Genomic DNA, 12009 nt, shown 5'->3' with positions numbered 1-12009 from the left:
CGACACTGTCAACAAAAGACAATAATGACTGCTGTGTGAATACTGTCAATTATATATCTTGACTGGTATTTTGTCCAGAGACCCTAGCACAACAGTGTTGACAAAAGGAAATAATGACTTCTGTGTGAATACAATCAATTATATATCTTGACTGATATTATGTTTCCCCATAATCTGTATCTCTGTGGCAGCATACATGTGTCACATCATTACATGCTTGCCCTTATGGGACCCCATCCTGTTGGTACAAACATCAGAATGCAAATTGCCCTCCATTTATTTATAGAGGCTCGCCCATATCCTGAAAATGCAATGCAATTCCTGATTGACGTCTCCAGTAATGTGGAAACAAACATTGGGTCAGGAAGGTGGTGTCCCCTAATAACTGCATATTCGTATGTACAAGGATGTATGAAATGATCTGTTAAATTAAACGGTAAGAGTGAAATAAGCAAAAAAAATGTGCACGTTAAAATTCTGACAAAGCTAATGACGTTCAGCCTTTAAGATCTATGAACTAAGACTTAATTGCACATGGGTTGATGGGAAAGGAGGGATTAGTGTAATGTCTCCAGTGCAAACACAGGGGAAGCTGGGATTTGGCTCCGACTTCTCTTTGTAAGCACAGTCAAACAAAGCATGCCACAAAGGAGGGTCATGTGGTTTGTAATGTAACATGCAGAAATGTCATATGACTAAAAATGTCAGGGCTGAATATAAGCTTTGGCTGAACTTTCAGCATATAGCCACTTTCCAAATACATTAAGTACCCTAAACAGAATACCCTGAAATAAAATGATTGATTATCTTCAGTAATGTGTTATTGAGCGATTGAGTTCCCCTTCTTGGAGCAGCTCTGGTGGAGTTTTGTCAATACAGAGTGGCTGCAGGGTAAATATCATGTGACAGAGGCCACACATAATCAGAAATAAGGGTGGTAGTATGGCAAAACAAAATCTATACAAATATGCAAAGCTTAAGCAACAGCATTATAAGTCCAGCTAAGGCCTACTCTAGCTGTGTGTACCATGTACTATACAGCAAGCTGCTCGTGTAAAGTACTATGCTTTTTAAAGAACCATAAGGACACCATTGGAATCTTTTTTTAAACTCTATGTGGGGGAAATACTGCTTGTTATGTGCTTGTTTGATAAGGAACTGTTTCAATCAAAACGACCCATTTGACCACAAAGGAAGGGGAACTCCAAACTCTTGTGTTTGTTGTTGATGCAAATGGATCAACATGGGTTTATCTGATAAGACAACAGAATCCTGCATGGTGGTAATGCTGGGATTTTCATATTCAGGGATATTGGATTGGATAGGGCAAAGAATGGTAAGATGAAAAGGAGGGTAAAGGGTTCATGGTAGGGTGGACAAATACATTGACTGAGAAGGGAAACAGGTTGAAAAAGGTTTAACTACTGCAAGACTAATGAGGAAAATCAAGGAAAGAGATATGGAGGGAAAAACTTGGGTCTTTACCTTGAATCACAATAATTAGACACTCTGGACACAAATGTGGTTTATATGAAATGCAGCCCTGTTAAAGACTTGCTCTGCTGCTGAATAAACCATCATATATTGTTTCCTTTTTTTTCCAGATGAGAATGATAAAACACCCCTCAGCTGCTCCAGCATTCAGCCATTAATGAGGCATGTGATTTATGTTTTCTAATGCCTGTTTAATCCCGCAGCAACATTATAGCCATTGTTGATTGCACCGAGGTGCAGCAGAGATCACAGATTTATCTTATCTTTTACTGTGGCTTATACATTAAAATGACACATGTAGAGATGGCAACTGCAGCATCAAGCCTGGGTCATACAATTGTGTAAATGACATCTTAATACTGCACCTATAACTTACTTTTTCAACAAATTATTTGTCATTTTTTCATCTTTTATATTCTATTTGACTTCAAAGCAAAATGTTGACAAAAACAAAAAATAGCGTCTGTATGAGGGAAATGTAAAGGAATATTGACCCCACAAAATTACCCCCACCACCAAGTTGAGAACCACGGATTTATTGAGCCATAAACTGTAGGGCTAATGTGAAAACAAAGGAAGCAGATGTCAAGCTCGTTTAGATTTGATAACACACTATACATACAGTACAAATCGACTCCACCCTTTCAACCCCTCTTTGTCCCACCTTTGTCCCTGGAGCAGACTGAACGCTTCTTCTATTCCGGGAGTGCTGCAAAGCTTTTCAAGGTAAACATTGTGGAGTAAATTAGAATGACAAGGACACTGAGGGCCCCTTCCTTCATCATCTCGCCCTTTGCTCCCTTCCTCTGATCTTCTATTGGCTCTGCACTGGTCAATTATCACAGCCAGGGAGGCTTTTAAAGCATCCATCACTGAGACCACAATCACTAAATGCAGAAATGCAATTATTAAAACACTGTAATAAAAAAAAAACCCTCCCTCCTATTCTTTGCAGCTAAATTCCCCCCAAACTAATTATTCAAACCTTTTTATAGTGGAGAGAGAAGGTCACATTTACAGATAATATTGCTGTCTACATGCACCCTCCTTGCAGTGATAGGTAAAACTGCAGTGAAGACAGGTTACCAAACTACCTCTAACCCCCTTCTACCAGTATCAGGTTATCAATAAGCAGTAACATGGATTAAATAATATCAGGATAAAAAATGCTGCTACACTGAAATGAAAATAAAAGAGTTCATTCCAAGGGTATGGAGGTTCGTAGTTGTTGCTTTAATAAGAATTTATCCCCACAACAGCATTAGGTGAAAGCAATTCAATTACAGATACTCGTGTTTTAACTGACTGCTTCCTCTAGCTAAAGAGAAGAATTAATGTAGAAGAAGCATTTGATTCGGTGTGTCTGATAAAAGTAAGAAAAGCACTGGTGGGAAGATATTAGGGGATTAAAAATGGGTGGGCAAAAGTGTAGCAAAAGCGTAATGACAATGCGTGGGCGTCGTCACATTAATAGATCAAAATAATATTTTCATCACATTTATTTAAAACTCTTATTTTAATATTTATTGGGCATCTTTATTTTGAAGAAAGTTTAGTCATTTAAGGTTGATCCAAATGCAACATGTGTTCCCAAATGGATAACATAGTGTATGTAAGAAATTAGAAAAAATAATATTGACATTTCAGACTCAGACTGAAAAAAAAACATCCTCCTAACAACCTGCAGTGCAAGGAGAGCTGCCAATACTTCCTGAACATTAAAGAACCAACTCCCAGCCAAACCAGTTTGACCACCATGTAAATCCTCAAGCTTCCATCAAACAGGGCTGATTGTTTCTGTAGCAAAATTCAAATGCAGACTGTCTACAAACCCGTAGCAGAGTTAGCTTTCAGAGGCTTCATGTGCTACCTAAAAGGCCCCAAGCTAAATATTTCTGCTTCTTGAAGTGCAACATTCAGCACCAGCACTCAAGACAATACAGGCACAAATATTCAAATACTGTGTCAAAACAAAAGAGTATTCACATGTCTACTGTTAGCTAAACCCCTCCCTACAGAAGCTTTTAACAGCTTACAATAATTGTAGAGCTCACTATGGATTTCTAAACATGCTAAAGTGCATGTCACTTGAGTGAGAGCTTCTTTACTTCATTAGTTAGTTAGTTATCAATTAGTTCGTTTTTCAAAAGTCAAATGTAAGCATGATCAGCTTATTAATTAGCCGACAAACAACAGTGCTAAGCTTCACTCACTAAATAGAAATGCTAAATTATTTCTCCTTCCAGTCCTAGCACTCAACATTTGAGCCATTACTCTTAACAGAGTTATAATGGTGGTTCTTTCTTCTTTTTATTGATTTGGGAAAGTTTTCACTTTTGTTACTCAAGCTAGCTAACTGAAAAGGTGTTGCAACATAACATTAGCTTAAAATTTAGAGCACATCCTCTTGTAAAGCCCTGACTTTTGCCTGAGACATTTTTAGTCTATCTGTATCATATTAGCAGGTTTATAAAAGTACATTTGATTTCTTACAGATCTTACATAATTCATCATTTTAATTTAGTATTATTTAGCTAGCGAACAACAGGTATGAAAAACTAAAGTCAAGCATGTTAAATAAATGTTCATTAGCTAGAAGTCTAAATATTATTATAAAGTAGTTCTGTGAAAAATCTAAGCTTGTTTTCATTGTAGCATCAACAACAAAATGCGGAGAGGGATTAGCAAAAGGTTAATTGGCCTATAGAACACTTATAGCTATGTGATTAAGACTTACTGAGGACGTAGAGCGAGAGGATGATGCCTGCCAGGCAGAAGCCCTCAAAGAAGCGCAAAGTGCTGAACATTGGGACGTTGACAGAAAAGGCCACAGTCAGACCAAACACCAGCATGAACAGCACCGATATGATCAGCACTGGGTGACGGCCAAACCTACATAGTAACACAGAAAAATTATTATTTTAAAAAGGCATTTGATACTGAACAAGATTAAATGGCGTGCAGGGATATTTTTCCAAAATCTTACCAGTCTGCCAGGATCCCAAACACCAAGTATCCAAAGATTGATCCCACCAACAAAGAAAACTTTGCAATGTGAACTTTCCATGCTGAGTCACACACCAGACTCCACTGTAGAGACAAATAAATACAGGTATTAGTTTCAAGAAATGTGTACAGGAAAGAGTTGGCTGGATGTGAGTCTTTTAATCTGTTGACTCGCACTTAGTACCACAAAGTCTGTCAGATGTATGAGTCATGATTACAACTCAAAATACATAATAAAAAAATATGACATACTCAAAGAGAAGGGCTTCCTAGTATTTAGCCTAATATTAACACCAAATGTAAAGTTCTCAGAAAAATAACATTTCCAGACATTAGTATTAGTTTACACCACTATAGTGAAATATGCTTCTATTTATTTTCTTGTTGACTGAAACTCTCCATCTCGGTGGCAGAGGAATTCCTAGAGTTCAAACAATGCAATGTACAGTATGGCTGCTTTCGTGTAAATCAAATTTACCTTGATTTTTTTTCACTTCGCACACAATACACACAGGCTAAGATAAATAGACCCTGTAAACAGCACAACAACAGCAGAGAAGCAAGAGACAAATGTAAACTCTAAGGCAGATGACATCAGGAGTTGCAACTTTTACTATCACTTCCATTAATATTTGATGAAAATAGCAGTAGAGTAGTAGGCCCATTGGGGAAAAGACGATGGATTTTGGGAAGGGGGTGGATGTTAGGGCCTTTTTTGGCACCATATGCCTCCCAGCTGTCTGTGCAGACACAAGCAGCAGGAAGGAGCAGAGTTGGGCGTGGCAGTAAAAGCAGGTGCCTTGTGAATACAAGGCTAATCAACAAGGACCTACTGTGCTTCCTCTGTACTCTAGATATTAGACAATACTGTAACACAAGGGTAGTTCTGGGATACAGATACAGATATAGATACAGATACCAATACAGATACAGGAACCAATTCCAACACCATCGTTACTACTACTAGATGCCTCGTAAATATTATACTGATATGAGAGTCCAATACCAATATACCGTAGATAGTGATAAGGGTTGATTGATTAACAGCCTTGGCCTATTATCAGAGCCAATATTCAACATTTGGCCCATTATCTCTATCAGCGTTTAATTTTACAGATGGCTGATAAAATTAATTAGGAAATACACCACTCTGTCTCCTGTGTGTCTTTCCCCCATAAGTCTGTTTTCCTTCACCACTCTGTCTTACCTAATGTCCTGCCCAAAGCACAATCTGATTGGCTAGATGTTACATGACTATGTGTAAATGCATATCAGTTCCAAATATTGGTTATCAGTCTCATAAAATACTAATAATTGGTATCAATTTTGGCCCTGAAAGACCAATATCAATCCACCCTTAAACAATACCACAAACACTCCCAGTACTGCTAGGTGCCTCAGCTATACTCCAGATATTAAATAATACGGTACACGCTAGGGTTGATCCGACACCAATACCTTTATCAATACCTATATTGGCCAATACCCAAGCATCGGTACTGCAAAGAGAAGTTGGTAACAGAGCATCTTTTAATCTAGCAATGCAATGCTTCTTATTGCACTGCTATTAAAAAAGAGAACATAAATTGAAAAGGCACAAAGTTTGGTTTGTTCTTCCTTTTTTCTGAGGGGCTCTAACCTCTTATAACCTCTGCCATAGTGACCTGCTCAGAATGGAACGCTCCAGGATTACCCAGAGCCGCCCAGCCATCACATGATCCAGGCATGCCACTCATTCACGGTTTCAGTATCGATGTCAGCAGAGAAAGAGACAGAGGCGGGCTAACAAGTTCTTGTTGCGCAATCACTGCACGACCAAAGGTGTTTAAAAAACTGAAGTTGACACACACTGGGACACACTCACACTGCACTGCACAGCTGGATGACAGTGTGTTGACTGTGCAGAGCAGACATCTGTGGTTGACCAAGGACAGACGGCCAATGGTGTTAAATAGCAACATATGAGCATTCTCAAGTCACATGCAAGAGACAAAGCAGTAAGGACTAAGTGCTGCTGAAATGTGAAGCCAAATGGGAAATGCATGGATTTGGATCATTGTGTGTCTGAAAGTCCACATATAATATTAATGAGGTTTCTCTCCAGGCCGACACACTGACCGAGCTCAAACACAGTTATTAATGGACGTCCACATGAGCACAAGTGGGAAAAATATGGAGAGACTTTCAGCCATTGCAGGGCAAAGAAATCCCAGCAAGCATGAGTCCAATTCTCACAGCTTGTCTACTTTGCCCCCTATTCTTTTTGTCACTCGCTCTCTCCTGCTATTGTCTCCGTCTAATGAATATAAGTCAGTGTGAAGAGCTGGGTTGTATGCATGCTAATCTGTTAGCTGACAGAAAATGCAGAACAATGAGGGGCCAAAAGAAAATCAGTTAGAAACCCAAGGGGGACTGTCGACCTCTCTCAAATGGCCAGTCCACAAATGATCGGTCCTCTCGAGCGAGCCTCATTAGCTAGGATGAAGACACTCTCGACCACAGCTGCACATTTCTGCACTTGCTGAACTACAGAGTGGTGGGTGGGTGGAGGGTGAAGGGTGGGGGGAAAGGCGAGGAGGAGGGAGGAATGCTGGATTAAACAATGAAGACAGAGAATGCAAAGAGATGAGAGAAAGCAGAGAATTAATAAGGATGGTAAATAATAATAGGTTGGAGTGAGGGAGGATAAGAGATGCTTAAAAGCAGTTTTAAAGAGAAGGCAAAAAACACACATTGAGAGGCTGCTGCATAGTTACTGCCTAGCAACAGACTTGTGCTGCTTCCAAGTGCAAATTTTAGCATCACTGCCTCACCAAATGATGGAAACTCTAAAATGTGAGGAGGGTGAGTGAGCGCAAATGTAAATCTATACTTCATTTCTATAACAGTTTTGCAGAAGAAAAATAAAGAAAAACGATACACAGGTAGGCAACATTTGGTTTTTTTGCCTAAGGGGCCAACTGAAGGAGGCTTACATGTGTGTGAATGCTTTGAATAACTGTCATACTAGTGTAGCATCTGCACTACACAACCCAGAGACTAACATGTTTGACAAGTTGGCTGATGTCAGTTGTGAGTAAATGAAGGATGATGAAACAACAACCCTTTGTCCAGCATTCTGTTATTCGTTGCCTGTTACAGTTAATAGAACACCACTCCTCCAAGTTGAATTTGGTGGCTAAGTCCTAGAAACAAACTTGAACCATGCATGAGGGTCAGGGACCCCACAAGGTTTGTCCCCTCCCTGTTACAAAACAGCACTTATCAGAAACTAAGCCAGCAGCACACATACACATAAAGAGCCTGGACAGTTTTATCTTTGGGTGGCACAGTCTCTTTCCTTCTAGCTGACGCTGAGAGTGGCAGTCATTGTGTGCTGGGTATCTGCAGTGGGGTCATCGCCTCTCGACAGCTGAGGCGTTTTCAAAGTGTCCCACACTGATCTGAGGTCTGTGGAAGGAGCCGGCCAGCTGGGTAAACAGTACGAAGGGACATAGAGTGGAGAGGCCTCACATGTTCAGCTACAGTATCATCTTTCACATCTATGGGTGTGCAGCCTCCAGCTCAGAGATACTGAGGCTGGGTGTACCCTCCAATGTGTTTCTACGACATATCTCTCTTATCACTTTCACACAATACTCTGCTCTGACATGCTATCACAAACTGTGTAACTGCACAATACATATACTGAAGAAATACTGAAAAAGTACATCAATCATTCCCCAATCATTGGAAAATTATTACTTTTTTATTTTTTAGTGGGCCATTTAGCCTATCTATTCTCATATTTTTATTTTGGTTATTGGGTCTATAAAATGTAATGGTTCATAGTTTCCTAAAACCCAACAAAATATCCGGAATAACATCTTTTTTTAATCAAACTGTTGCTCAAAATTAAAAACGTACTAAATTCTGACAATTGTCCTTTAAAGAAAGACTTCAATTATTAATAAATTCTAAATACCTGTCTATTTTTTGTTAACCAAATTATCAAATCTACCAAGAATTTGAACTTTATTAATCAACTTTAATTTTAATAATGGATTCCATCTTCTCTTTGTAAGGGAGACATCAGCATCCAAAAATAATACATTTAATTATTAATAATGTAATTCTGTCTTCTAAATTTAAAAAAAAATGATGGCGTTGTGGTTTAAGACCAGCTGAAATGCTTTTCTTCTTTGAAGGAGTACAAAAAGAGCAACCCCTGCTTAAGATTGTAAAATGATCATCATACTCTAAATGAATATAATTAATGTACAAGTGTAGAGGTTAATCATTGCCTTGCAGAGGCTCTGGCCATGTGTGCAGATGACCTCGGTCTGAATGGGCTCCGAGTTGGGTGAGGCTGCAGAGAGACTCTATGTGTCTCTGAGTAATGATACATTCTCATTTCTCAGGCTCAGGCCAATTAAGATGGGCCCTGAGGAGAGCTTAGACTCAATTAGGATGGGTCTCCTCATTAACCACTTCGGATCCATCATCACTGTAACCTCTATGAAAACGTCCTCTGTGACACCCGTAGAAAAAGACTTGAAATGTATTCCTGTGCATGAGAAAACCCCGCCACACATTTACATGTTTTTCCGGGTCAGAATGTGTTGGCACAATCCTGACTGAGACACCACCACATGTCATCAGTGTTGGCACTCAGCTCTGCCTTTTAGTGATCGAATGTCACAGATAGCTGAGCCCAGTCATGTGCAGTTATGCCTATGCAATCCAAACACGAGTAGAAATGCCAAGTCATCACATCCTGCTGTAGTGTCACATCCTGGTTACTGAGCTGTGGTTGGGGGGGAGGGCCCTTTGAAGAGTCAGAGACAGATTTTCAAAATGGCACCATTTTGGGGGGTCACTTCATCTTAAATTTTGGCTTCATTTTGGCGTTTGTGTGCCAAAATCTGATTGAATTTCTCCTGACGGTGACCTTGTCAGAATGTAGAGCGTGCAGGTCAGGGAAGACGAGCAACTGCAAAGACACCTACACCAACTGCTCAGGCCTGTCACTGATCTGCAGTGGTGGTAGTGTCAACATGACATTCTCAGTGTGTGCACAAACCACACAAATATTAGAATCTACAGGTTATGGCGCCAGCACATGAGGACAAGAGGAGGAGACGGGGGTCAGCAGGGTTCAGAATAAAACCCCTCCTATTCAGCGCTCACTCTTCATCCAGGGAAAACCGAACATTTTTTGATTGTTTGTAATGTGGATCCACCCAATCGATTTTCCCCTGCTAATGACCTCATCTCCAGCTACAGATTAAGAGTATTTTGAATTCCTAAATCCATAAAAACAGTCTATCAGCCTTGCTTCAATCCCTGCATCTCCACCCCCACTCAACTGCGCGGTGGATGGTAAATTAAATCAGGACTTTAACTGTCCCTCTGCATCATTGCTGAATTAAAATGTGCTTTATTTAAATGGGGACATTATCAGTGATTAGCAGATGGGCTGTTGGCATCACAGTGGACGCAAGCTTGGGATGCCACAGCCCCCACCATCCGCTCTCCTACAGCACAGAGAAGCTTCAAAGCTCGGCGTCAGATCTAACTCTTCCTGATAAGCCTTTTGATTATTGCATGGCTGCCAGACTCTTCAGAAGAGAAGATGCTGCTGATTGAAATTCATTTTTTTGTGCTCTACATGGGTGTGTGTGGTTATCAGATGCGCATTTTAGACTTTCTAAGCAAGAAAACATCATTTTAGATTTATTTATATTGTTGCTTTCAGTTTCTAAAGCCGGAATTACTCCCTGTGAAAAGAATTATTCTTTTGGATGATGATTAAATCACATCAACTGTTAAATACACTGTCAGAGCGCCATGTGGATCACAGTCTCAAGCCTTTGTTCTCAGAATGATTACATTTGATATGTTGATATTAGCATGCAGCATCAACAATAGAGGAGCTCATAATGAGATCTAAAGCTTTTCCACCTCCTGATAGCAGAGTGCAGGCCTATACTGTCTCCTCAACCTGGCCTCTATATGCATACAAGAATACTGTCACAATGAAGTGACGTGATGGGAGGTAAATTCATCACAGGCGCACTGAAAGTCCCCAGATTGAAAGCCATAAGAACATCCCCCTGATGTTTGTTCAGGGTGGGCGGTGTTTGGTCAGTGATAGGGATTGCATTATTCTAGAGAGCACTAATGACCTTTGCTCCAAATCAAAAGCCCTCCGTGTCTATTATGTTCATTACTACAACCGGTAGATTCCACTAGCCCTGGCAGTGCCCACAGTGTGCCAATGGTGTTTTCTCTCTCTGCCATAGGTCACACTGTGTCAGCTGCTGTGATGAGTCACTGTCAGCAGCGTGATGCATGCTCTCACCTGTGCAATCCTGCTACTTTTAAGGCCAATTCAGGGATCTGTACTGAATCTAAGTGACTCAGACTCTCTGTGGAGAAATGCACGATTGGGATAATGGAGGCACAGCTGTTCAATACCACAATATGAGTACTGTTTTATTTGAACATGAGTGTGTTTCAGCTTGAAAGTGATCCGGATAAGTGCTAGGATCCCCCTCTCTTATAAATCAATTATAATATGATCACAGCAGATAGGGATTCAGTGATGCATTGCACAATATGATGGAAAAGGATGCCTATCCTTACCTTGGTCACCACATTCTGCACGAGCCCTGTGTGCAGCTCAAACGTCCACTCACTGCACCGACACTGCATGTTGTTCGTGTCATTGTGGGTGCCGTAACTCCCATTGGCATAAACGTAAGCCGGCCGCGCGCTGTTGTTCTTCGGACCGTCCAATAACGAGGAATAACCTACGGTGTGGTTAGACTGGTTGGCCAAAGGCTGCACACATGTGTTGTTAGGCTGCGCGAGGAGGAAATTATCAGAGTACTGGCTGAATCCAATAAATAACGCCGGGATCAATGTCAGCACGATCAGCTGTTTCTGGTACTTCCCAAATCCCCCGAGAAACGGCAGAACCGCGCAGTCGATGCGTGTCAGCAGCCCCGCGGACGTGGTTTCGGGGGACACGAAGCCGTTCTCCGGTTGGTGGTCCTCCGTGTCGAGCTGCACCACGGCCATCGCGGTTCCGCCGAGAGATGCCTCCGTAGTGAAGCGAAGCCGGGGTTTGCAGTGCTACTACCCCCTGTCGACTCCACAATGCGTCAGTGCCCCCAGCTCCGGCGGTGGAAGCCGTGCGCAGTCAATCACTGGAATGGAAATAAGACGCACCTCTGTATTATCAGGAAGCACTTCCCCTCCGTCTGCCACCACAGAACAAAAAAAAACACGCGGGGCTGATACGGGCTCCTGCTCAGAAAACAAAAGCGGATTGCGGTGAATAAGCCAGTGACGAGTGATAGTAACAAGGGATCTTTTCCGTCGTGTGATTCATCGGTGTCTCTGTCTGTCAGCCGCGGTGGTAGCAGAGCCACAGGAAGTGCTTCCTGAGGGAGCCACAGGTAACGCACCTGCCCACAAAGACCCGAGTGCTGATCACCTTAACCGAACATGGCAACCTGTAAC

The 12009-nt window shown here is 41.3% G+C and overlaps 1 protein-coding gene across 1 annotated transcript in view; it reads right to left on the bottom strand.

Annotated features, from left to right (window-relative positions):
• The window catches only part of LOC117827104 (solute carrier family 22 member 23-like), a 36838-nt gene extending 24829 nt beyond the window's left edge, over positions 1-12009 (bottom strand). Inside the window, exons 1-3 of the mRNA XM_034703577.1 lie at positions 11128-12009; positions 4481-4584; positions 4232-4386 (exon numbers count right to left, since the gene is read on the bottom strand). Of these exons, the coding sequence (XP_034559468.1) occupies positions 4232-4386; positions 4481-4584; positions 11128-11565 (697 nt within the window). The 5' untranslated portion in view covers positions 11566-12009. The remainder of the gene's footprint in view (positions 1-4231; positions 4387-4480; positions 4585-11127) is intronic.

This window comes from Notolabrus celidotus, chromosome 15, assembly GCF_009762535.1.
Source record: "Notolabrus celidotus isolate fNotCel1 chromosome 15, fNotCel1.pri, whole genome shotgun sequence".
NCBI classification, from domain to species: Eukaryota; Metazoa; Chordata; class Actinopteri; order Labriformes; family Labridae; genus Notolabrus; species Notolabrus celidotus.
This window is presented reverse-complemented; position numbering and strand designations above follow the sequence as displayed.